General features: G+C 37.0%; 3 protein-coding genes across 10 annotated transcripts in view; 1 reads left to right on the top strand and 2 right to left on the bottom strand.

Moving 5' to 3' along the window:
- Window positions 1-25,437, top strand: part of Hr3 (nuclear hormone receptor 3 ROR-beta) — a 144,626-nt gene that overhangs the window by 52,272 nt on the left and 66,917 nt on the right. For 2 of the 8 annotated variants that reach the window (XM_089735385.1, XM_089735378.1), the window contains exon 1: window positions 13,759-13,993. The exons of the other annotated variants lie outside the window; for them this stretch is intronic. The gene's annotated coding sequence lies outside the window, so the exon portion shown is untranslated. Of the gene's footprint in view, window positions 1-13,758; window positions 13,994-25,437 lie in introns of those variants that run through there. 8 annotated transcript variants of the gene reach the window in all.
- Window positions 16,881-21,901, bottom strand: LOC149503399 (uncharacterized). The gene has a single exon (XM_089735418.1). The coding sequence runs from the start codon at window positions 18,798-18,800 to the stop codon at window positions 17,346-17,348; it is 1,455 nt and encodes a 484-aa protein (XP_089591544.1). The 5' UTR covers window positions 18,801-21,901; the 3' UTR covers window positions 16,881-17,345.
- Window positions 23,067-24,323, bottom strand: LOC149503398 (uncharacterized). Its single transcript, XM_089735421.1, has one exon. It carries the CDS (start codon window positions 24,321-24,323, stop codon window positions 23,454-23,456), a length of 870 nt encoding a protein of 289 aa, XP_089591547.1. The 3' UTR covers window positions 23,067-23,453.

Here is a 25,437-nt window from a genome sequence, read left to right as displayed (position 1 = left end):
TGAGATCATGCTACACTGTATACCTTTAAGCCAGATTCTTTGTTGATATCATTGCACAGAGAAGGATCAACAAGGGGTCCAGGTTTGCTTTTTTCCTATACATTTCTATACACAGAAAACATTTCACTTGGCAACTACTTATATACCCTCCTTGCGTCAATAATCCTCAATGCTGAGGGTCGTGAACTCATGAGGCTTTCTTGGGAAAATGATGGGATCCCGCGTCCCTCCACGGCTTTTGGAAGAGACTTAGTTCTTCGAGGCCGCTGAAGCCTTATATTCGACGTTGAGTGTTTTATGGTGGAAAGGTCGAACTCCAATTCAATCCTCCTCTTTTCTCATCTAGGCTTGGGACCGGCATTGGCAGAGTTACTTATGTACATTAATCACGAATTTGCTGTCGACTTTAACCCTCAAACACAGCCCACTGAGTTTCCGATCCGGTGGTAGATTCTGCGAAGCACGGCTCTTGCTAGGGTTCGTGTTAGCAACGTCATCAGGTTTGAGCCCCGTGAGCTCACCTACTAGTTAAGGCGACGCTGATATAGCCTCTCAAGGCTATCAGCTTAGGTAGGAAAAATGAACTTTAAATCACTCTTTCTCCGGCAATTCACTGCTCACACTTCAATATCACCACTTCGAGGCTAGGCTCTGGCTATCGATGTCCCAAGTAACAATACAACTTTGTACATAATTTTTTTTTAAACAAACCATTATATGTTAATAATCTTGTAATGATTGAGCACGATCAATTCGCTGCCACAAGAGAAGCCTTCACCGTGTTTCGTTAGCACGCGATACGGCTTTGTTACAAGCTAAGTAATGAAAACCGAATGTATCGGGTCGTTGCAATTTGAATTGGCTCTTTAGCAGACAAATGTCTAACCCTTTGAAAGAAATAAGAAGATTGTGTAGACCCATCAAATACATCACATTAGTGGGGCCACTCATAGTGATCGACTCGTAACGATCCACGTGCATAGTTTGCGGTGAAAATAGGTAGATTTTGTCCGCACGGGTAGGTACCACCACCCTGCCTATATCTGCCGTGAAGCAGTAATGCGTTTCGGTTTGAAGGGCGGGGCAGCCGTTGTAACTATACTGAGACCTTAGAACTTATATCTCAAGGCAGGTGGCGCGTTTACGTTGTAGACGTCTACGGGCTCCAGTAAACATTTAACACCAGGTGGGCTGGTGTTAAATGTTCTAACCCCATCTAAGCAATAAATAAAAAAAGGTAAGGTGTTGATATGCACGAATAGAGTTTAAAATGGTATAGTCACGCCTATTTCTACCGTGTCTGCTCCTATTCTATCTCCTCAAAAGTCGTAATCCTTGTTAAGAGTTTGCCGTTATGCCTCAAGGCAGATAGCGATATTCAAGCTACCATTTTCTGGACTCTGCACAACGCTTAACGTCATATAGGTCGTGTGCTTGTGTGTTAACTATTGGCTTACACTCTGATTTAGCATTTAATATTTATTCGATTAATACGCGTTCTTTGTAGGTGTGAAAAGGTCATGAAGAAGATTTTCACCTCAATTATGAGTATCGGAAAGATAGCTCGAACCGTACTGTGGTGAATGGCATCTGTTCAAATAAATCATTACAAATAATAATATTAAATAAAAGAATGAATAAATAAGTAATAAGTACATCAGCGTTCATTCTTAAAGCCGTCACTAGCCCGATTCAGTTCCCCACACGTTACAATAGATGGCGCTATAACAAAAAAAACAAGGCTGGAACTAAGTATCAGAAAACCGAAGTGTGTTTGTTAATTAGTGTGGTATTGACTGCAACTATTACGTAGCGATGATTAATTCTGTGATTATAACCATTACGCCAAAGATTTATAAGATAACTAACACTAGTGAGGCCGCTCGTAAAAATGCATCGTGTTTAATACAAACAAGTTTAAAAATAAAATTCGACAACACTTTATGTCAAAAATATTTTTATTACTTTTGAACTAATCGAGTCATTGACCTTTTAATTTGCAATAAATTGCTTAAAATTAACGCGTCTCGTACATTAATTTTTCAAACGAAAAAAATGGGAGATTTGAGCACATTTAAAATAAACACAATAAACCAACATGTATACATTAATTTAGCTTAATAACGTTAAACGAAGAATAGCAGTTCTCGTTAGCGTCTAGGTATTTCAAAACGCAATTTTCGCAAACTCCGCGGGCTCTCACAAAAAAAAAAAAAATTAAGCCCACACATACATACACCTAGTGCCGCCAACTTTCGAATAGGCAGTGAAAGTTTTCAAATATGGTTTTATGTGTGTTATGCGCGAGTTGAAAATTCAAATTTCGAATGCGGAAGTCGAGATCGGATATGAACGAGAAATGGCCATTTGATAATATCGTATTGAATTGTGACTGATGCTATTATTGAGTTACGTAAATTAGAAAATTGAGAGAGCTTTTATTGTGATGTGTGAAATAATTTAAACACTTCGCGTGAATAGTTTTTAATAGCTATACAGTTTCTACAGTAGTTTCATTGAACAAAGTTTGTACACTTCGGAAGTAAATCACCGTTATCTTACACGATGACAAAACACTGATAGTGCCGCGAAAACAACCACCATAGTAAACACTCGATATTTTTACGTAATTCTCGTCATCCAGAATTCATTGACCTCTATACGTTTATAGTGTAATCGTTAAATAGGTCAGGTTACATTGGATGTCGGTTACCAAGATGGCGGGGCGCATATGTTCGGGCGGCGGAAACGACCGAGGCTTGTCGAACGCGTTCGTAACTATTCGTAAGTAGGTCACACGGATGCACGCACACAGAGATAGGTCGGGACGCGTGCGGAGTCATCGCCTCAAGACTGCGTCTGTGTAGGCAAAAACTTTTTGTGTGCAATGTACTGGTGACACACTGAACGATATAATGTTGCAACTCTTTTTTTCTCATAGGATTTTAATACTTTTGTGATTTCACTTAAATTTTTCAAATAAACAGAGAAGCTTTGTTACGTGTTAGTATTATAGGACTTACCAAAATGACAATGTTTTTAATTCATCTTTTTTTTTTTCAAGTAGAGCCTTCAGTGGAATTCTTGTGATGCCAATATTATCACAGTTGACTGCTATATCCGCTTAACAGCGGGCAAGCCAATCATATGGTAATTGTAAAACAATAAAATATTTCAATTTTAAAACCAGCAAGAACTATTGATACACGCACAGGTCAAATGACAAATAGAGATTAGGTACTTCATAAAACGGCAAGGGAAAGGAAATGAATAATTTAGTACCTACATCATTATAAGAAGGTGTAGTTTATAACGTTCGAAAAAGACAATCCTCATTTCGGAAGATTGCAGTTTGAACAATGATGTTAGGTATGTCAAAATTGGAGGCCTTTGCCTTACAAAAAAAAATATTTACGATTTGTGTAATAAAGAATTTGTTTTAGGATAACTTTTCTTGACCTAAAGGTCTTAGTTACCAAATCATAAAAACCCCTTTTTTTTTAATGTTAAATTTAATGGTACTTTTTGGCGGGAAAGCGAGTAGTGAAGTTGTGTAATTGCTTTATTTTGTTAATTTAGTGTTTCTTCGGGTTTAAACGTGTAATAATAGTAATCTTTAGACATCTGTGAGGGTGCACAAGCTTGGGATAATGAAACGAAGTCGCTGAAAGTGGTTGGTCGGGCTCTTTCAAAAAGTCTACTGAAGTCACAGTAAATAATCACTATATTACTGAGATTCCCAATTGACTACAGCCTCAAGTAAATAAACTTCGTCTCATTTCGCTTCACATTATTTTTCGTAAAGAACATTTATATAGATCAGCGGGCGGGGAACCGAGGTAAATTACCCCAAATGGGGTAAAATGAAATTTTGGGGGGTAAAAATGAGACTTTTGTGAGTAAAAAGTATATATTGAAGTGAAACTTCTTTAGAATCGTAAAATTTTTACGTATTGTTTTCTTTTCAAAATTATCATGGGTGCTATAACATGAAAGATACTAAAAAGAAGCGATTTCGTTTTGTTCTTCGCCATGCGGTAATATCAACTTAAAGATGAATATTTTGGGGCAATAATTAAAAAAGTTCCCCGACTGCTGATATAGATCGTTACGAAAATGTTGCCATCACTCGGAATAACATTATACAAGATGGAAGTATAATCTGTATATTTTTTAATTGCCCTTGCCAATGTGCTTATGGCTTGATGGTAAGTGGTTACCGTCACTCATGAACGTCAGCGATGCCAGGTGCACAGCCAACTTATTGTCTACCATTACAAGTATTTTATAGTTTAATTGACTCTTATACTTTTTATTGAAACGTGTTCAAAATGAAGATAATCCAAAAACAATTTATTCACGTATAATTATTATTCATGTTTACATAATCGTTATTGAATTGAATTACAGAGATGCGATGTATTAGCATTTTCCTTATCTCAATTAATATTACAATTTGTATGACGTTTACATAATAGGTCGCCGTGTTGTTTTTGAAACTTACGAAGTTGCCGCGCGAATTTCGAATTTCAAAAAAAGCCGATGCAAATTTAATTCGGTCTGACGTCATTTGAGTTCAAAACAAACTCACCATATTTACACACTTTTTTCCTCTACCAATTCACTGGTAGCCTAAGGGGCTATTTCAGCTACGCCTGGACGGGTAGGTGAGCTCACGGGCTCAATCTTTTTTTAATTTTTTTATTGCTTAGTTGGATGGACGAGTTCACAGCCCACTTGGTGCTAAGTGGTTACTGGAGTCCATAGACATTTACAACGCAAATGCGCCACCCACCTTGAGATATAAGTTCTAAGGTCTCAGTATAGTTACAACGGCTGCCCCACCCTTCAAACCGAAATGCAGTACTGCTTCACGGCAGAAATAGGCGAATATCCCGCACATTGGTTTTGGGATGTGCCGCTCTCATACCGAATGGAAATTTCGACCTCACGCCTCAAGGTTTCTATCGCGCGAATTAATTTCGTAAAAACATTTTTAGTAAAACTATGCTAAGCAAAGGTACGTTTAGAAATTAACCGATTTTCACTATTTTCACGTAACATAGGTACGTAATTCACGAAAATAAATCGTAAGCCTTTTACTGGTTCCGATACGATTTCCGACATACGATTATTATTATAATTAAATTCATAAGTGAGTACCGAATCTCTTAGACATTAACGACGTAAATTCTGCCATCAAATTTTCGAACTTGAATTTCAAAGTCCCAGTTCTAAGAGTATGACACGGTATTTCCGCCATTAACACTAAACATACTATAACGGATCAAATGACCCATTTTGAACTTTTGCATTGAAAATGCACGTATCATCGTTATTGCTTTTGCACAATTGACTTTACGACTTTTTGTTACGAATTAATTTACAATTATTATACTTCTTTTTGTTTTGTTTTTATTTTGAGTAATACTTGTCTTATACCGTTATCTACACGCTATGGTAGAAATAGGTACCAGTAAGTGTTGGTATGATTAGTTTTAAAACGGAAAGGCCCTCGGGGTCGAAACAGGCAGGCCGGTGGTACCTACCCTCACGAGATGAAATTGCGCAAAACCTTCACAAACGAAGGAAATAGGTACCAGTAAGTGTTGTTGGTATGATTATTTTTAAAACGGAAAGGCCCCCGGGGTAGAAACAGCCACGCCAGGCCTTTGGTACCTACCCTCACGAGATGAAATTGCGCAAGACCTTCACAAACGAATCATTATATTCTGAGTCGAAATAATTTTATAGCAGTTTAATTATTTAGCGATCGCATGCTCGCACCGGCCTTGGAGCCGGTAGCTAAACGCGACCGACCAAACTGGTATATAACGTTTATACATTATCTATTTATTGACTTGGTTATGTATTATGAATGAATGAATGTTGGCGTTGGAAGAGATCGCTTTCAGCTATAAATCCGCCCATTGTTATTAAGTTTTGTTCCTTAGATGGGTGGACGAGCTCACAGCCCACCTGGTGTCAAATGGTTACTGGAGCCCATAAACATCTACAATGTAAATGCGCCACCCATCTTGACATATAAGTTCTAAGGTCTCAGTATAGTTACAACGGTTGTTCTTCATTAACTTTTTTTAGCATTATTTTTTCGGTGTGTCTAGCTGTTGTAGTAGTGTTTTTGTATGGTGTTGTAAATGTCAACTGTGATGTAAGTGTGGAACTGTAAGAATACTCGTGACGTGACGGGAAGAAATTGAAAAACGCGCCTTTTTTTTTAATTGCCCTTGTAGGCAGGCGAGCGCATGACCCACCTGATGGTGAGTGGTTACCGCCTATGGACCTCAGCTGCAGCAGCCATAACTCAGTGGGCTGTGTCTATGGGCTAGCTCGCGCGTCGAGCTGTTCGTTGTGATCGACTAGTTTGACGAGGAAACCCTGGGTAGGGCTGCCTCGGTAGCACGTTGTCAGTGTTGCTGCTATTCTGTTTTAATGAATGCGTTTTGTTTTTAACACGCTTTTATAGAGCACAGAATATGCGATTGTCATAACATGTACATAAACAAGTAGGCGCTGAATCGTTGTGACCTGGTAATGGCGTCCCGTGAGGCTGAGGAGCGTGAAAGGGAGTGGGATCCCTCTTCAGCACCTCAGCGCAGAAGGTAGGGTGGGCGGCGCGGGCGTGAAGCTCCCGCTCAGCCCCCGTAGGGACTATCAGGTGGCGGGTGCGGGGGCGCCCGGTACTCGACTGTCGGTACGGTGGTGGGGCGGTGCAAGGTGGCTCCTGTGCGCCGCCCACGGTGTATCTCCCGAAATGACGTCCTTCGGGATTTTCCCGGAGATGAAATCCCGTCTTATCATCAGGACGGATACCGGCGAAGGCCGACTTTCGGCGCGCACTGCGGTACCGTAGTTCTGGTGTAGCCGGTGTGGTGGATCTCGATGGGGTTTAGTCGGTAGTCGTTCTGCGGGGCAAGTGCTTCGCGCTCCTTTTTCAAGGCGTAGTCTCCTGCGAGGAATTCGGGGAGGTAGAGGACCTTGGCCCTCCTCGTCCCCCTCTTCCTCTCAGGAGGCGCCGGAGTCCGACATAACCCGGTTCGTTACCCCCCCCGGACCGGGGATCCGTAAACGGATTCCCCAGCGTTAAAAAAAAAGAGGCGCTGAATCGTTGATGTCCATGGACGACAGGTGGATTCAGGATGTAAATAAATTTTGTATGTGCTATATCATACTTGCAGTGTCCTACGAAACTAAAACCTTTAACATACACTGTTTTCAATGACAAGTAAACATAATTAGAAAGATTATTTATTTATTTCAAAAAGTACTGCCACATCACAAGCATCTAACATTGAAAAGAAACTAAAACTATTTAATTTATGGCCTGATGCATGTGACAATAATGGCGTACATTGGCAATACATCGGCTCGAAAATGGAATACAATAATAATAATAATAAAAAATAAAAAAACAGTACTATTTGTTGAAATATTAATAAAAAAATACATGTTATTATCAGCAACATGCGTCGTCAAAAATTAGAAAGATTATAATGTGACTATTTATTTTATAGCTCAGATGAAAGATTCATATTGAGTCATTTGTGACCGTGAAAATATATTACAAAAATAAAACTGACTTATTGCGTAACGATAAACGCTAAGGCAATCCGAGGTTTGACCGCATCCATGGTAAGAGTTGATTTTTTTTTATTGCCTTTGTAGGCATACGAGCATACGGCCCACCTGGTGATAAGTGGTCACCGTCGCTCGTGGACATCAACAATGCCAGGGGCGAAGCCAAGCCGCTGCCTACAATTGGCAATATTAAAGAGTCAATCTCTTTTAATTGCCTTACGGAGCCACGGTTTATTGAGATTTTTAATAGAGCCATCGCTGTTTCTGTTGCGTTGAGTAAAACCTCTACGGGTTCTTCGATCCGGAGACGAGCAGGACCGCGTGACCAACCCGTACGGGCTCACATCCGGCACACAACGGAAAGACAAGAAGTATGTTTAAGATTTAATAGACGAGCTCACGAAGCATCTGATGTTTTACTGGTGGTAGGACATCTTGTGTGTCCGCACGGGTAGGTACCACCACCCCGCCTATTTCTGCCGTGAAGCACCTATGCGTTTCGGTTTGAAGGGCGAGACAGCCGTTGTAACTATACTGAGACCTTAGAACTTATATCTCAAGGTGGGTGGCGGCATTTATGTTGTAGATGTCTATGGGCTCCGGTAACCACTTATCACCAGGTGGGCCGTGAGCTCGTCCACCCGTCTAAGCAATAAATAAATAAAAGTGGTAATAGTAGCTAGTAACCTCAATTCACAGACCAATCATATTCCTTAAGACAAAATTAAATGATTCTCCTACAATCGCGTTTCCTAGAAATAACAAGTGACGTAAACCGAACTCTAAGCCTCAAGGTTCAAGAACGAAACGATCGATTACTAGGCCATTAGAGCATACCGTTTAAAAAACCAGGAAAATTAAATGAAATATTGCTTAAAAAAAAAATAAGCAGTCTTAATTCAATCTTTAACATAAGCACGTCTCTATTTAAAATTAAAAAAAAAAAAAACCTTTCCCGCGCGATTTTCCTTTTCAGTTCAAAAAGAGAAAGAAAAAAAAAAAAACTCCTCATTAGTACCGAGCCCGCATTCCACAAAAGATTAGGCCGGACGCACACGAAGGCGCGCCGCTGAGCTCGCTACGTGTGTGCTCGGCGCGTGTAGCCGTGCCGTCGTAGCACACAGCCGCGCGTAGTGATGTAACGCGTTGACGGCTCGCAGACATTTTTTATATACTCTGACGCAACCGTTGTTTTTTTTACTGTTAGGCCGATTGTAGGATTGCGATATTAAGGAATCGTTCACGAATAATATTACTGGTTTTTTTTATTCATTGCCTTTTTAGACAGACTTGTAACTATACTTGAGACCTTAGAACTTATATCTCAAGGTGGTTGGCGCATTTACGTTGTAGATGTCTATGGGCTCCAGTTACCACTTTAAGCAATAAAAAAAAAAAGACCTGCATACGACCCGAATTGATGGTGAGTGGTTACCGTCGCCCATGGACGTCAGCAATGCTAATGGCAGAGCCGAGCCGCTGTCCACCGTTAAGTACTCCCGCAAGCCTCGTTTGGAGATGGATAGGTCATAGCGCTCGGGAAACACTGTAGAGAAGAGCTTATTCCAAAGCCGGATGGTACGTGGCAAAAAAGATGTCTGGAAACGCACTATGGATGAACGCAGTGGCTCCAGGTAGTGTGGATGAACTCTACTCCTGTGGCGGGCGGTGTGATGCTAAAAACGAGATGGCGGTTTCATCTCAAACAATTCCTCAGGGCACTCCCCACGGAACATGCGGTCAACGGTGTTTTAAGTATAATTTAGCGCATTAAGACTTCACGCCTCGAGTTTAGCGTTACCATTCATGTTCTGCCGTCTTTTTGATGACCATTTAACAGCAGTAGCGTCGTAAAGCATTCTCCAATTCAACAAAAAAAGTCAATTCAATATAGATACTACAATCATAGTTAAAGTATCTCTCGGCCTTCTTAAGTGCTTGAAAAAGATATAGTTTATTATCGACAGGTTTAAAATAATTAACTGCAATCGAATTATTAAATTGAAATAACAAAATTATAGCTTAATTTAGGTTCACCAAATCTCTAAATTCAATCAAATCACCAAATCTCTCACCAAATTCACCAACCTGACAATAGTACAAATTATCACCGAATCCGCAATCACTGCAACAGAGTGTGTAGGGATGCACAACGCCAGCATATCCATAGTGCTATCGAAAATGGTGATCCAGCTAGAGTCTGGAAATTTCTTAAATCACTGGGGATTGGAAAATTACAACATGACTCTCATCTATCACATTCGAGTATTGATTTATTAAATCAACATTTCTGTGCGTCATCCCTTTATGACGGGACAATTAAATCTAATACATTAAATCACATTTTATCTCTTCCGATCCCAAATTGTTCTCCATTTGTTTTTAATCACCTAACGGCTTGTGATGTTAAGCGGAGCATATTATCCATAACTTCCAATGCTGTTGGAAGTGACTGTGTGGCCCGTAATATGATCCTTCCTATCCTAGACCAAATCCTTCCCATTATTTGTCATATCCTGAATGAATCATTATCTAGCGGCATCTTTCCAAAGGCTTGGAAAGAAGCACAGATTACACCACTTCCAAAAAAGCCGAATCCTACATCCTTTTCAGAATACCGTCCAATTTCCATTCTACCGTTTCTTTCAAAGGTTTTAGAACGCCTGATTCACAACCAGCTCAGTGAGTTTCTTACGAGAAACGAGCTTTTAAACCCTTATCAGTCCGGCTTTCGTCCTGGCCATAGCACGGTCACAGCCCTGGTGCATATTACGGATGCCATCAGATTTGGCATGGAGAGTGGGAAACTGACGGTGTTGGCATTGCTGGATTTCAGTAATGCTTTTGGTACCGTCGATTTCGACATACTTCTAGCCATCCTTAGCTCCATTAACATATCTCCAACCGTGGTTGATTGGTTTCGCAGTTACCTGTCTGGTCGCCGACAGCGTATTCACTGTGAGAATGCTTATTCTTCATGGTGTGAAACGCACGTAGGTGTACCGCAGGGTGGCGTTTTATCTCCTTTACTCTTTTCAATTTTTATAAATTCTATTTCTTTACAACTTACTTCTTCCTACCACCTGTACGCAGATGATCTACAGATATATACGCAAACTTCTTTACCAGAGCTGACCAACGCGATAAAGATCCTGAACAATGACTTCTCGATATTGTCCCGTTGGAGTAAGTCTCATGGATTGAGGGTGAACCCGTCAAAGACACAGGTCATTGTTGTCGGTAGTTCAAGAATGTGTTCGAAAGTTACATGGTCGCAGCTTCCGGCTATTTTATTTGACGGCGCACAAATTCCTATCAGCGATACTGTGAAAAATTTGGGTATCTTAATTGATAAAAACCTTTCATGGAACGCACAAATAAAAGAGGTTAGCCGGAAGGTGTTTGCATCAGCTGGATCGTTGAGACGGTTACGAAATTTTCTTCCAACTGCCACTAAAACTGCGCTTGCACAGTCTTTACTTCTTCCAATTCTTGACTACGCTGATTCCAGTTATCCGGATCTAACCGAAACACAACTTGATAAACTTGAGCGGCTACAAAATTTCTGCATAAGATTCATATTTGGGTTACGGAAATATGATCATATATCTGAATTTCGCACTAAGCTCAAGTGGTTACCAATTCGCCTTCGCCGCAATACTCATGTCCTTTCATTACTATACTGTACTCTCTTTAACCCCCATACCCCTACATATCTCAAAGAACGTTTCGAGTTCCTAGGTGATACGCATAATTTTTCTCTGAGATCATCAGATAACCTGAGACTGAAAATGCCGGTGCATTCATCATCATTCTTTGACAATTCATTCACCGTCCAGGCGGTTCGATTGTGGAATGCTCTGCCGGATGCAGTGAGAAGTGCTCCAACTTTAAACTGTTTTAAAAGAATGTTGAAGGAACACTACTTATCTGCTTAGTGCTGTTTGTTGCATCATTATCATTTATAATTTCCATACTGTTGATTTATTATGTGTGTGTAAGTATATTAGTATGTATTGTATGTAAGTATGTATATTGGTATATATTATATTATGTAAACGGTATATATCTGTTTATTATATGTATATATTTTCTATAATAATGTATTGTATATGGTACACCGCAACATACCTGCTATATTTTTTATATTTTACAGAATTTCTGTAAATTAAACGGTTGTCTGGAAGAGATCGCTTTTAGCGATAAGACCGCCTATTGTACATATGTGCTTTTTGACTGTTTTTTTTTAATGTAAATTGTGTTAGTGTGCAATAAAGTGTATTCTCTCTCTCTCTCTCTCTCTCTATTTAGGATTACCGCCCATGTGATTTCGATAGGTGAATTCAAAATTCTCAAATCTCTCGTGTACACAGTGTCGTCTTTCAAACATCTCACATTTTATTGGTTAATACTAGAGGCAGTAGAGCATACGGCCTGCTCGACGGTAAGCAGTCACGGTTGCTCTCATGGACATCATCAATACTATGTACACAAATGGACTTGTTGTTGTTGTCTAAAATAAAATAAATCATTCATTCAATACCAGGGACACAGCTGAGCTGCTGCCTACGTAAAATTAAAAAGTTAAGTTGATTAAATATTAATTTGCTTTTCTCTGTTACAGGTAAGCATTCCTGATCTACTCCAACTTAAGGCGACTAACAAAATGGGTTTGTTTAAAAGCATTAAAGCATTGCATACAGTGTGAACCAAGCTTAACTATACACGCACACACGCTAAAATCACATATAACTGTAAAGCAAGGCTGCACACATTCGTAACAAGGACAGGTCAATGCACTCCGTTACCTTGCGCGAACGACACAGCGTTATACGATACCGTTAAAGAGTGACGGAGATAAGTGTATTTCACGCGCTTCCGCGTTTCAAGTGAGGAATACCCCGCGTGCGACAAAGATGACGCCTTACAGAGAGAAAGGGATGGCTATGTAAATATTATGACTGTTATTTCACTTCCTCCGCTGTGATGCAATACCCATTTAACTGTAAGCCATCTATTTTCAGATAAAGCATAGTTATTTTTAGTTCTATTCTACGTTATTGTGAAAATAAATGTTTACTAGTAGATTTTGAACGTGAAATATTGATAGTATACAAGGACTTTTCCTTTTTCGAAACAATTTTAGTTTTGTAATATAAAACTTATTTTTTTCCTTATTACAAAGCTTTTGTTTGGATGGATGGAAAGCATAAAAACAATTAAAAATATTATGTAAAATTATATGTATATGTATATTTAAGCGCCCTCTGTTATCGAGTAGATGAATTTATTAATAACGATTTAGTACCTATCATCGGTGTCCTCATTTTCGTCAATTCTCGCAATTATTGAATGCGCGTCGTAAAAATTCCATTTAAAGACTATGTGTTGTCCTTGTTACAAGGAAAATAAATTGAAAAAAAAAAAACTGCGCAATGGCGCCAACAAAGCGCGGCCTACTTTCAGTTCCTTTGAAAATGTGGCTTCTTCAATGCATTTTCCAAACGAAAAAAAAAAATTGTTAAACCCGAGAATCGTGCCAAACATTGTGTCAATGAACTCGGTCAAAAAGCTGCTCCAGCGTTGCTCCATTTTAGACCTAAGATCCATGACTGTAGTGCTCAAAAATAAACTCAAGTTGCAGGAGAGTGAGTTGGAATTCGAAAAAACTCATACTGCACATAATACTTTTCGTTGCGGATGCACTAATGTAAAGGCTCGCACACAGCGACGTTATTGTGAAGACACTAGTACTTTGTACATACGTACAAAGAAAGTACGTATGAGCTTTCTCTGTGTTCAGTTACACAACCTCAGCGCCTGTTTCTGTCTTCCTCCCACCCGTTTAATGTTTAAAACCTGTCTCTTTCTATCAAACTATTATGTAACAATGGCGTTCGGAATCTGTGTAACATTTTTAAAACTGACTCTAATGTCACAATTTGAAATGTTAATTTTATTAATTAATTTAGATTATAACAAGAATATTATTAGAAAGTTACAGTTTGTTATGTAAAAATTCTTGTAACATTGTGTCATAAGGCGCATAGGCCTATAAATAACCGAGCATATGCCTGTCAAAATGCATGCACGCACACATGCAAGTCCGTGTACACACCCCGTAGAGGTTGTCGTTTTGTTGTGTGCGGGTGCGCCTGTATTCATTTCCTAGTTGTTCCCTCGATGGCCCGCTTGCAACATCTCGGTGTGAGCGGGTCCTTACAAAATACGCGCGAATTTACGAACTGACCGAACGCGACTGTTCCACAGAAAAATATTAAAATTCAAATTTATTTTGTGCCAGTGCTGTGAAGTGAAGTGGAGTGTTATTTTTTTTTTTGTAATATTTTTTTTGTTCGAAACAGGAATGAGTTCTTATTTGGAATGCAAAGAGGTTTGAATTTTTCTGCATTTAATGGGTCTCGCGACGGGCAAGTCGGATGATGTAATGAATACATAATAATATTAAACTTTCTCGTAAAAATAGTTGTGAATTTCTTTTATAACGCAATTAGAGGCGCACCGTGCTGTTTCGCATGTGAAATGTTAATTCGTTAACATTACTTTACATTTTCAACGGTTGTTTGAGAGCGTTTTAATGAAGCTACGGTCCTATCGTTCCGAGTTTGGTGCAATTTTTTTTAAATTTATAATAAGTAAATACATTAATTGACACAAGACGGATACATACTATAAAAATCATAAATTCTAATATTAACCACAATTTTTTTTTTTTTTTAAAAACCTTTAATATCAAAATTATTCAAATTATTGCTTTTTTTTAGTTTTAGCGTTATATACAATACCTTTCGTAAATGTAATTCAAAATTACAGATACGTACATTTTAAACTCATTATTTTTCCTTCTAGAATATTCTTGACTCCGTTCTCGATTTGCTGGAAGACAGCTTACGTATTGATCAAGCTTAACAATATATCGCACCTTTAGAATTGTATTAACCCATTTCGAAATATTTGGATTTGGACTTTAATTCAAAAATGGACCTAGAACGGCTCTTTTCAGCGACTCTTAATACTCAGAAGACCAAAAGTAGCTTATAAAGGGATAGACTTATCCATCGATTTCTTTCACTCCGTCCCCTTCGTCTACGTCCGTGTCATTTTTACTGGTGGTAGGACCTCTTGTGAGTCGGTACGGGTAGGTACCACCACCCTGCCTATTTCTGCCGTGAAGCAGTAATGCGTTTCGGTTTGAAGGGTGGGGCGGCCGTTGTAACTTTACTGAGACCTTAGAACTCATATCTCAAGGTGGGTAGCGCATTTACGTTGTAGATGTCTATGGGCTCCAGTAATCACTTAACACCAGGTGGTCTGTGAGCTCGTCCGCCCATCTAAGCTATAAAAAAAAATTGAAAACTTGGGTCTCTAAAGATATGATACGTGCTATTTTACTACTACTGACTCACAAACGCGTATTCACTAGTGCTCAATCGGTCCTACCTATTGTCATACTTATTAACATAGACCACGTTTGTATAAATAAAATACAGTCTTGCGTTTATTCTTATTTTATTAATTTTAATTACAACTTGCCATGCACGAGGCTAAAAGGCTGGAACGGAAGAGAGGGTTGCCAAGCGCCAAATTTAAGATTAGCAACTTAGAGCTTAGGTGTTGCCATTACAATATTACAATATAATTCTAATGTTCATATTTTTATTGAACAACGCTTATATTAATACATCTTATACCTTTAAACGAGCAATTGTTTTATATCTTATACCTTGAAAAGAGGAATTCTTGTATATATATATATAATCTGAATCTCGGAAACGGCTCCAACGATTTTTATAAAATTTAGTATACAGGGGATTTCGGGGGCGATAAATCGATCTAGCTACGATTTATTTTCAGAAAATGTTGTTTTATTCGTGTTTTCAATAATCAACTGTTCCCGACATCTATTGGCGAATAATGATACTATTTTTCTTAATTGAGGGCAACTAACCGCTTTAAAGACACAACAAGATGGCGTCATCATCTAGTTTAACTTAAAAACTAATAAAACACGCTAGAATAGCAAAAGGAAATAATAATTAATTTCATCTCGTTTCCATCCTGTTGACTCCGATCAGGATATTATTAGCGAAGTTGTAAAATCATTGTACCATCATCGTTCCTTAATACGGGCGCAAATTTTCAAGGTAATCAGACGCTTTTAAAGTTGATGAAAATTACATTAAAAGTCTCCGTCACATACCGATTGTTCACACTTAGCTAGCTAATGTAATCGTGCCAAAAACAAAAGTCTCTCTACGCCTTTCCCAATAAAAAAAAAAGTCCGTTAGTTTGTTTAGAAAAAAAAAAAAATTATCTTCGTTCGACTGCTCTAAAAATTCTATAAACAGATACAGAATAACTTCTAGGATAAAGATTTTAGCTCACTGAGTTTCTCGCCGGATCTTCTCAGTGGTTCGCGTTTCCGATCCGGTGGTAGATTCAGCACTGCTCTTGCTAGGGCTAGTGTTAGCAAATTCTCTCAGGTTGAACCCCGTGAGCTCACCTACCCGCCCGGACGTATCTGGAATAACATCTTAGGCTACCAGCGTATAGGTAGGGAAAAAAAGAAATTAAACCCAAAATGACGTTTATGAACAATTTTACATTATCTATGCATTCCATCACTCAAAGTACTTGACTGGACTTTTTGGCGGGAACGCGAGGAGTGAAGTTGTGTGATTTGTTTTATTTTATCTATTTAATGTTTCTTCAGGTTTAAATGTGTAATAACGGTGGTTTATTAACTGTTTAGTATCTGTGAAAGTGCACAAATGTGGGAAAATGAAACAAAGACGTTGAACGTAACTTCTCGGGATCTGTCAAAAAGTCTCAATAAATGACCACCGTTTTACTGAGATTATACTTCATCTCATATCATCTCATCTCATTTCGTTTTCATTTCGTTTTCATTTCGTTTCATGCTATGCTTCATAATAATAAACTTCATTTTTATATAAAAAAGTTATCATCATTACATAGTATAAAACAAAGTCGCTTTCTCTGTCCCTATAGCCCTATGTATGCTTAAATCTTTAAAACGCAACGGATTTTGATGCGTTTTTTTTTAATAGATAGAGTGATTGAATAGGAAGGTTTATATGCATAATAACATCCATTAAATGGTGGAGAAATCAATAATAAATTACAGTTTCCGAAGCGAAACGAGGGCGGGTCGCTAATTAAAATTAAAACAAGACTTGACCTAATGGTCTTAGTTACCAGTGTTACGCGGTGAGCGGTTTTGTAGTTTTAAAAAAAACTTTATTTTAATATACACTGAATTTATTTATCCTTTACAAAAATCTGATGTTACACGGACAGAGTTACGATGTTATGAGCTTGAAGATTGATGACGAACTCCTCAGTTTCAAGGAGAAAGAGAATTTATACATGAATAGTATTTACTAAACAATTAGTAAATGAGTCATTTAGACTATGAACCGTATTGGTAAACATATTTAGAATCCGTAAGGACATAATTAGTAAATGACGGAATTTTACCAATGTGAAAGGAATACAATATTAACAAATGTTCTAATTCCAAATGAAGATCTGAAGTAAGGTAAACAATATACATATGATTTAGTAACATGAGGAAATAAGTATGTTATATAGTAACATGATTTAGAACTTAAGAACTAAGAGTTAGGGTACATTATGTGTTTATGAGAATTGATATATGACTTAGGTACTAGTGTGAGGGGCATAACATAACACCTCCCCCCTTAAAACAAAGGTTGAGCGTTGGTGCTCGAACTTTGAGAATTAGGATTTTCTGGATTTTCGATGTCATCTTCGTCTTCGGAGATGCATGATGTAGGATGACCCATGTTGGTCATTGGAATTGAAATTTGTGTATTTCTTCTTCTTGAAGAATTATCAAAGCAATTGTTAAAAATCTGGATACATCCGCTATTTGACCTTCTTCGGGTTGCAAATGAGCATGGAAAATTCTTGAAGATTTTGTATAAGATGTATGTTAGCATTGTGATTCCAATCGAGAAATAGATCCATGAAAAACTTGATTCATGTTTCTTCATGAAATTTTGTGTTTTGATTTTCTTAATTTCCTCTGAATATTTGTCAATATGGTGCTTGATTTGTTGTAATGAGTCCAACGGGATCTCATTGATTGGAATTGGAATTAGATGTGGTATTTCAACATTTTTTAATTCTTGGAAACAATCGTCAGTTGTTATATCCGGTGTGACGATTGGATATGTGATGTTTTCATTTGATGATTTAAATGCTGTGAGCGTGCTGTAGCCAGTATGGAGCTTGCAAGATGCTGGCAGCGTTATGATTCCTGATCCATAGAGTTTGTGGTTCGACACTTCACCATTACATTGAAGTACACATTGAGTTACTGTGCTTAATACGTAGAGCCATTTATCACTTTCTAACTGCTGAAACGTTGCTATTTCCGCAGGAAATGATGTGACAGTGCATGATTTAGGAATTGATTTTGATTTTGCTAGCAGGACTTCAAGTTCACATATTGGTCTTGAAGTAGATTCATAGACGACCATATTTTTGCATAACCGTTGTCTTGATGCGAAATTGTTGCAGTTTTCCAATGAACTTGTAGAAATATACTTTTCTTGATTTTGATTAGTGGCTAAGAATATATGCTCTGGTAGGATGGTGGAGTGATATGAGGAATTAGGATGTTGTACAGGGATTGAATAAATATGATATAATTTAAAATTATCGTTTGTAACTAAGGGAAATTCTAAGATGTATACGAGGCGATTTGAGTAAACATAAGCTGATAAGGTAGAAGAATCTAATAAGGTATGAATATTATCTAATGTTACGGATGTGACTAAGCGTTTATTTGTTCTAACATGATTTGACAATAGAAGCTCTTCGTAGAGACGCTTGAGAGAAATTATCGATGGGTGAACAGTATTTGATTTAGCAAAAAGAATACTAGTTAGACAATCGTTTATATCGTTTTCTAAGTTAGTTACTAATTCTAGAATTTGCAGGGAAATTGTGGAAATTTCTTCACTTATTTTAATATTGAATACAGTACTCTTTGTAGTGTTAATATACTCGTTTAGACGATTAATATTTTCATTGATAATTTGTTCGTCGTATGTGATTTTGAATATAGATTCATTAAAGTTTTTAATTGTAGAAGATGTAATTTGTAATTGTTTTTGCATTAGATTCATTACATCTAATTTTCGTTTTTCTAGGGAATTGATGCATTCATTATAATGTTCAGCATCCTGTGCATCAGGTGTACCGATTAACCATTTCAGAACAGAGCTAAGGCCATCAAACAATTCTCGTTTGATTCGTGAATTTTTGCCTAAGTAAAGGTTTAATTCCGAAAGTCGGTTTTCGATTATAACGATTTTGTATAGAATGTTGAATAAATTTGTAAATTTTGTAAATGTGTAGGTATATAAACATTTTAAAAATCGAACTAATAATAAAACTAATATAAGGATTTGGTAGGGATTGTATAAAATAATTTGTATTTTGGATGGCTGTAAATTGGCCTATCCTGTAAAGAAATATTTCTAACTTAAAAATAGAATATGAAATATAGTAGACTATAATTTTAACATAAATGAATGAATTTTGAAATATTAGAATTTAGGATGAATTATCGTTATTAGGATAAGGTCTAAGACGATTTGAGTGAACTAATTGGGTTTTTCCACCCTTTTTAATTAGGAAATTTTCATTGAAGCCAACACGAACTATTTCGTATGGGCCTTCCCATTTAGGATCTAGATTGTTAGGATTAGGAACTTTTAGCATAACTTTATAACCTATTTTATATTCTACAGAATTCTTAATTTGATTGTCATAGCGTTCTTTCGCTTTTTCTTTCATATTTTCTAGATTTTGTAAAGCAGTTTCTCTAGAGACCTTTAAACGTTCGTTTAAGTCTTTTAAATAATCGCAAGCTGTGTAATCAGAGATTGGTTTTAGCGAGTAGAACGGACGAGGCTTAAAACCAAATAAAAGTTCATGAGGAGTGTAACCCGTGGAAGAGTTAACTGAGGTATTATGACATAAAATAGCGAGAGGGATGATTTGGTCCCAATTTTTATGACGACGATTGCAATACATGCGTATATGATCTCGAAGAGTCGCATGGAATCGTTCGAGAGCGCCATTTGTTTGAGGATGATATGCTGTATTGAATGTATGATGACATCCGAGAAATTTTGTTAATTGCTTAAGAACGTTATTGGTAAATTCGGTACCTTGGTCCGAATGAAAACGCTTTGGAACACCGAAGTGTTGGCAAAAATGTAAGATTTGCTTAGCAATAGTGACTGCTTCTTTGTCAGGAATAGGATATGCTTGAACAAATCTTGAGAGATCGTCTTGCAACGTTATGACATATTTATTATTATTATCACTAATTTCTGAGTATGAGACTAAATCCATTGATATACGCTCAAATGGTTCAGTAGATTGAGAGGTTATGACCATAGGTGCTTTAAAAGACTTACGTTGAATTTTATTTCGTTGGCAAACGACGCATGATTCTATGTATTCTTTAATGTCGTTTGTCATTCCTTTCCAGAAATATTCATCACGAATTTTCCTGGTTGTTTCTAAGATTCCACGATGTCCTGATAGAGGTTCATCGTGATAGGTTTTGAGAATATTAGGAATTTCTTCAGGCATAGGATAAGATATTTTATTTTCACAAATTATAATTTTACAATTGTATGATTCAGCGATGTATGAAGATATATAAAGTTGTTCGTTGATTTCTAGTTTACACGTATTATCATTTTTAAGATCTGGAACGTACAATGTATCAATTTCATGTTTTTGAAGACATGAGAGAAGAGATTTAAAATAACTTTCAGAATCCCAAGGATCGAAGTGTCTGGGTCTAATGCATGTAAAGAATAAATTTTGATTATGATTTGAATTTAACAAATGTACTTCGTATAGAGATTTTTGATTTTCTAAAAATGATTCAGTTTGTGAACATAAACTGATAGCTTCATGAAATAGATTATTTTGTGAAGGAGGTTCACATGACATAGGAATAAATATATTTTTGTGCTTAACATCTAACAATTGATCTGGAGACATTTTAGTAAAAGAAGTATTTATATTGGTACGATCTAAGGATTTGTAATGTTCAAAATTTATTTGTAGATAATCGTCTTGATCATCTTGACTTAAATCTATTACGTTAGAGTTCATAATAGCTGGACGAGACAGAGCGTCCGCATTAGTATTCATTTTTCCTGCTTTATAAACTATCTCGTACTCGTATTCTTCGAGCTTGAGACGCCATCTTACGAGACGACTGCCTGGATCTTTGATTGAAAATAACCACGTCAGAGGTTTGTGGTCAGTAACGATTTTGAATCTTCTTCCGAAGAGATAAGGTCTGAAATGCTTAACTGCCCACACTATGGCAAGCAACTCTCTTTCGATAGTTGAATAATTAGACTCGGCTTTATTTAAAGTACGTGAGGCATACGCGATTGGCAAATCTTTGCCAATATCTCCCTGTGAGAGGATAGCACCAATAGCATGTAACGATGCATCGGTAGTTAATACGAAATCTTTGTTGAAATCGGGATATTGAAGCATTGGAGTCATGGTTAAAATTTCTTTACATTTATCGAATGCTGACTGCTGATCTTTACTCCATATAAATGGAACATCTTTCTTGAGTAAGCTCGTTAAAGGTTTAGTGATTTTGCTAAAGTTAGGTATAAATCTACGATAGTATCCTGCGAGACCTAAGAATGATTTTATATCTTTACACGATTTAGGAATAGGAAAGTTTTTAACTGCTGAAACCTTTTCAGGATTTGGTTTCACGCCTTGATTTGTGATGATATGACCTAGATAGGCAACTTCTTTGCGCATAAATTCACACTTGTCGGGTTGAATTTTGAGACCATATTTACGGAGTCGCTCTAAGACTTCAGTGAGTTTTTGTTCATGTTCCTGAAGACTAGAAGCAAAAACGACTATATCATCTAAGTACACAAAACAACGTTCTCCCTGCAATCCGTACAGAACGCTATCCATAGCGCGTTGGAAAGTAGCTGGAGCATTTTTGAGTCCAAAGGGCATTCTTAAAAATTCATAGTGACCATAAGGAGTACTGAATGCTGTCTTAGGAATATCCTTTTCATCAAGTTCAATTTGGTGAAAACCTGATGCTAAATCTAGGGTAGTAAAATAAATAGAATGACCTAACTTGTCTAGGATGTCGGTGATGTTTGGCAAAGGGTAACTATCTCCAATAGTGATTTCGTTTAATTTCCTGTAGTCTATAACTACACGCCATTTCTGTTTACCAGAAGCGTCAGACTTTTTAGGGACAACCCAAATGGGGCTGCTCCATGGAGATGAACTAGGTTGAATAATTTTTTGGTCTAGCATTTTTTCAACTTGAGATTTTACTTCTTTTTGATGAATGAAAGGAAACCTATACGTTTTGGTATTGATCGGAATATCAGAAGTAGTAGGAATTGAATGTTTTGTATTGTTACTAAAAGACAGAGGCTCGTCTTCTAAATAAAAGATATCTGGAAATTTTGAAATAATTTTGTCTAGAGATTTTAGTTCTTCGTTATTTAGATGGTCAGTTCTCACGAGTTGACGAACTTTATCTCGTTTATCGTGGACGCCATTATTTAATGAGTTTGTAAAGTTTATTTGTGAATTAGCATTATTTGAGTTATTAATTAATGATAACGATTTAGTTTCTACTAATGGTAATGATGTGATCGTCTTATCACGGTCGCTTGAGTTGACACAAGTTATGAGGAATCTTCCATTGGAAACTGAGATAAGTGCATTCGGTATGGTCAACTCTTTGTCTAAGGATTGTTTTTCGACGAACGCATTACCATTACAGATGTCTTTTGTAAAACAAGCGATGACAGTTTCAGATCGCTTTCCTAGAACTTGTTTACAATCGGACGGTAACTCATCTTTATCACCGAGAGTTGTTAATTTATAACTTTTGTCTTTAAGACGCATGGTCTTAGATTGAACATAAATTGTAGCATTGAATTTGTTCATAAAATCGTTACCTAAAATACCATCTACACTGATATTTAAGTTAGCAACGTGAAATTTGAATTTTGATAGATTATCGAGGGACAGTTGTGCTGTACCAAAACTACGAATGGTAGAGTTAGTTCCAGATATTCCCACAATAGACACGATGTTCGATTCATCTAGAGGGGCTGTACCTATTTTGTTTCTATTAATAACAGAAATAGCAGCGCCTGTGTCGATAAGAAGGGTTACTGGTTGTCCTTCGATGTGAAACTTACAATAAAGTAGATTTTCTGGTGGTACATTGAATGATGATATTTTGTAAGTTTCTATATTAGATTGTTTTTCAGAGCTAGAAGTCGATTTTGACTGTGAATTCAGATTAATGATTTCGTTAGATTTAGGATTCGATTTAGAATTAGATTTAGTTTTTGATTTAGAGTTAGATTTAGTTTTTGATTTAGAATTAGAATTTGATTTTGAATTTCGTTTAGAACTCGATTTAGAATTTGATTTTGTGATTTTGTCAAGAGGTTCTGATGATTTTTGAGTTGAAAAAGCTTTAGGGTCTACAAAGGTCTCGAAGTCACTGTCTTCAGTTTGAGTCGCAACGTCACTAAGTTGTCTCCGATAGACTGCTGAACTATGTGAGCTATTGTTCTCGAACTGAGGGGTGAAAATAGCTGTTTGTTCCCGATGAACTGAATTAACAACATTATTTTCTGTGACCTGAGTTTGATTTTTATAGTCTAAGGCTTTTTGCTCATTGTGTTTGTTAAATTGGTTTAGAACGTCGTTTGATTTAGTATTGGGCTTTAAATATTCGCGGTTTCCGAAGCATTGCCCGTGAGTTCGGCCGCCTGTGAGTTTAAATTATTTATTTTAATTGAATTGTTGGGATCTTGTTTGTTTCTTTGATTATATTGTCTCTTACGACATTCTTGAATTAAATGACCAGGCTTCTTGCAATAGTTACATGATTTTAAGGGAGTTGAAACATTATGGTTGCCAGAGTTTGGTTGTAGAGTTCGAATATGTCTGGATTGACCATGATTTTGATATCGAATAGTGCTAGGGTTTATATTAAAAAGTTTTTGTCTAGCACTGTTCATATTTCGAATTTTCTCTTCCTGTATAGCAAAATTTCCGGCGTCAGTTAGATTGTTGAAATCTCTGGTTCTAAGCATTACGCCTATGTCAGAGTTTAAGCCGTTAATAAAAACATTGAGAGCTGTTTCCTCAGCAGTAATTTTACGTCCTTCTAGGGTGTCATCGTTATATTCGATACACAGTTTTTCTATTATTTTACTTCGACAAAGATTCACGCGAAGAAAATAGTCAGTAACAGTTTCTTTTGATTGTTGGAACATGGATTGTAGTTCTAACATAAGATGTCCTAACGTTTTAGTTTGAGAAAACTTTTGTATTAGGAAGCATTTTAAGTCAGACCATGATGAAAATTGTTTGGCATGAACGTCTGATGAACTTGGCCCAGTGATTTTATTCAACGCGTATATTAAAAGAACCATCTGTTGTTGAACAGAAGCTAAACTAAACGCGGAGTCGCACGATCTGATGAATCGATACACTTGGCTAGGAGATGATGTATTGAATTCTGGTATTAATTGTAAGAGTGTAGAAATTGTAATTTCTAGAGCCATGTTTTTGTTTTCTGCGCTAAACATTTTGAATGGCTTGATTTAAGATAATATATGATTTAAGAAATAATGAAAAAAAAATCTACCAAAAGTCGCGAATTTGATTTGATTTATGATGATTTAAGATGATTAAAGATTTAAGATTTGATTTAAGATTTTGTTCAATATATATGATTTAGGAAAAAGATTTAGGATTGTGTAACAGATTAAGGATTAAGGATGAATTCAGAGCATATAAAAACCACTTACCACAGTACAATAAAAATTAGATTCTGCATGTGGGCTCTCGTCTGTTCGGCGAAGTTATTTCAAAAGCCTTCAGCTACCGTGCTTGATTCACGTCGTCTTGCGGTCGCTGGCTGCTGCTGGGCGATGTGTGTCCCGTAGTTGCTGCTGCTGCTGTTGCTTGGCGATGTGAGTTCCGTCGCGATGCGGTGATGCACGTTAAAACTTCGTCTTGGCGATATTTCTATGCGGAATCCTACCGACTGCGCCAAATTTGTTACGCGGTGAGCGGTTTTGTAGTTTTAAAAAAAACTTTATTTTAATATACACTGAATTTATTTATCCTTTACAAAAATCTGATGTTACACGGACAGAGTTACGATGTTATGAGCTTGAAGATTGATGACGAACTCCTCAGTTTCAAGGAGAAAGAGAATTTATACATGAATAGTATTTACTAAACAATTAGTAAATGAGTCATTTAGACTATGAACCGTATTGGTAAACATATTTAGAATCCGTAAGGACATAATTAGTAAATGACGGAATTTTACCAATGTGAAAGGAATACAATATTAACAAATGTTCTAATTCCAAATGAAGATCTGAAGTAAGGTAAACAATATACATATGATTTAGTAACATGAGGAAATAAGTATGTTATATAGTAACATGATTTAGAACTTAAGAACTAAGAGTTAGGGTACATTATGTGTTTATGAGAATTGATATATGACTTAGGTACTAGTGTGAGGGGCATAACATAACACCAGGTCATAAAATCACTTAAAAAAAAAGTAGTTGACTTTGGCGCCTTTTTTAATTAAAAAAAATTTAATTGTCGAACTATGTAAGAATAAAATAAAACATTACTTCCACAATTAACCTCCTTATTATTTGTTCCGAGCGCGAACAA

Source organism: Bombyx mandarina, chromosome 02 (assembly GCF_030267445.1).
Source record: "Bombyx mandarina strain Sakado chromosome 02, ASM3026744v2".
Taxonomy (NCBI): Eukaryota; Metazoa; Arthropoda; class Insecta; order Lepidoptera; family Bombycidae; genus Bombyx; species Bombyx mandarina.
Note: the sequence above shows the minus strand (reverse complement) of the source record. Positions and strands in the feature narration are given on the sequence as shown.

Bases quoted from the DNA above. Each gene is read 5' to 3' on its own strand.
- LOC149503399 (XM_089735418.1), bottom strand. From the start codon at position 18,800: ATGAATCTAATGCAAAAACAATTACAAATTACATCTTCTACAATTAAA.
- LOC149503398 (XM_089735421.1), bottom strand. From the start codon at position 24,323: ATGTTTAGCGCAGAAAACAAAAACATGGCTCTAGAAATTACAATTTCT.